At 41.3% G+C, this 2,097-nt stretch overlaps 1 protein-coding gene across 1 annotated transcript; it reads left to right on the plus strand.

Moving 5' to 3' along the window:
• The first annotated feature begins 236 nt into the window (after positions 1-236).
• On the plus strand, positions 237-1,394 carry LOC107428686 (WW domain-containing protein C11B10.08). Its single transcript, XM_016039253.4, has one exon. It carries the CDS (start codon positions 304-306, stop codon positions 1,135-1,137), a length of 834 nt encoding a protein of 277 aa, XP_015894739.2. The 5' UTR covers positions 237-303; the 3' UTR covers positions 1,138-1,394.
• Positions 1,395-2,097: the final 703 nt, after the last annotated feature.

Below are 2,097 nucleotides of genomic sequence, written 5' to 3' on the forward strand. Positions count from 1 at the left end.
TAATAAACCAACGAGGATGGAATAAGAAGATAAACAATTATTATGATTTTGGAAGAAGAGTTGTGCAGTAATTGTTAAGTACCATATTAAAAGAATAAAAGATAATTTAAAAAAATAAAATAAAAAGGGTCTGTTCACACTCTGTTACAAGGGCAGTTCTGTGGTATTGGCACCACAGCAGGGACAGATTTTGAAAAATTCTATGAGCTATATATAAATGGTAGCCAGGCAAACACTAGTCTTCCAGCCTGCATTCTCAAATCCTTAAAGAAGAAAAGCTGGTTATTTAGTTCCAAAACCCAAATGGCATCTGGTTACCAAGTAGAAGTCAAGCTGTCTTCGGCCAAAGACCTGAAGAACGTCAACTGGCGAAACGGTGCACTCAGACCCTACGCCGTCCTTTGGGTGGACCCAAATAACAAGTGCTCCACCAGGGTCGACGGCGAGGGTGACACGTGTCCGGTTTGGGACGAGACTCTTCTCATCTCTTTGGCCCCCGGACCCATCGATGGCGATTCCACTCTCTACATTGACATCGTCCATGCCGGTTCCGAACCTGACACCAAGCCTCTTATAGGCTCGGCTAGCCTCCCCCTCCGCGAGGTCATCGACGATGTGGGGCTGGCTGAGTTTGCCAACCGAACCCTGAAGCTAAAACGCCCTTCCGGTAGGCCCCAAGGTAAGCTGGACGTGAGGGTTTCCGTTAGGGAGCCATACCATCGCGCATCGCATTCGCACGAGCCGTATTACAACGCACGGGTCCCACAGCATTACCCTGGTGCTCCTCCCGCCTATGATGACCCATACGCCGCACGGCCACACGATCCTTATTACTCGGTAGCCCCTCCCGCTGGCTGTGCTTCGTACAATGCGCCACCGGCGTACGGTGATCAGCAAGTGTACTACGGCCACAAAGGGGAGGAGAAGGAGAAGAAAAAGAGCAAGTTTGGAGGAATGGGGACAGGACTGGCTGTGGGAGCGGCAGCAGGATTGCTGGGAGGACTGGCATTGTCGGAAGGCTTTGATTACATGGAGGACAAGATTGCTAATGATGTGGACGAGAGAGTGGAGGATGATCTTGAAGATGATGACCACCACCATAACCACGACGACGATGATGGCGGGGATGATGAATGAGTTTATTCCATCAAAAGTATTGTGTCGTGTTGCTTGACTTATGCTTGAGTATTTTGTAGCATTTTGGCTTTTGTATGTGTTTTTGCTGAATTAAAAAAAAAAAAAAAAAAAGTTAAAAGAGGTAGAGATTGGTGTACTCCTTAACTCAGACAGTATTAGCACTTGGGAGCAGCACATTAGGCTCTTCTCGATGTTGTCGTTTCTTTTTTTGGTTTTTGTTTCTAAAGCTTTGTTAATTACTACGTATTAATGTATGCATTACCCAATTGAATGTGTCCGTATATTAACAATATTCGTGAAGATGTGTATATATATATATATATATAAAACTATATGTCCGGCCGGTGTGATTGCTCAATTTCGAAGGCCTTAAATACATCCTTAATTTGATGTGAACAATGAAGCGTGTATATATATATATATATAGCTATTCAGTCGTTCAAGAATTCAAAAACTTCAGATTACATGTAATTAAATTAAACACTTTGAACAACCTGATCATATTTAATTCAAGGTCCTTGGCATAGTACTTGTCTAGGATTTCCCACATAAAAGAAATTGTGTATATGAATCGATAATATTTTGAGTATTAAATGCTTCGTCAACTAGGTTGGCATTCCTTAAAGACCCACTAACCCAGCCAATATTTTATTATATAAAAAATAAAAGTAATGCAGACCAAATTGAAAGGCCATTTAAATGTCCAGAAAGAACTATAAATATAAAATATACAAAATAAATCACCAAAACGGCCTCATTAAAACCCTTTTGAAGAAAAACCCGAGAAGGGAAAATAACAAAAGTGAAAAAGAGTACCAGTAGAAATTTGGAAGATGTCACTACCAATATAAATTCTCATGAGCAAGAGCATACTTAGAAAAGTGTTAGCCACTTGATCAGCCTCCCTATAAATGTGTGAAACTTGAAAGTTAATTTTCAAAATGTAATTGTTACAATGAG

The sequence above is a fragment of the Ziziphus jujuba genome, chromosome 8 (genome assembly GCF_031755915.1).
Source record: "Ziziphus jujuba cultivar Dongzao chromosome 8, ASM3175591v1".
Taxonomy (NCBI): Eukaryota; Viridiplantae; Streptophyta; class Magnoliopsida; order Rosales; family Rhamnaceae; genus Ziziphus; species Ziziphus jujuba.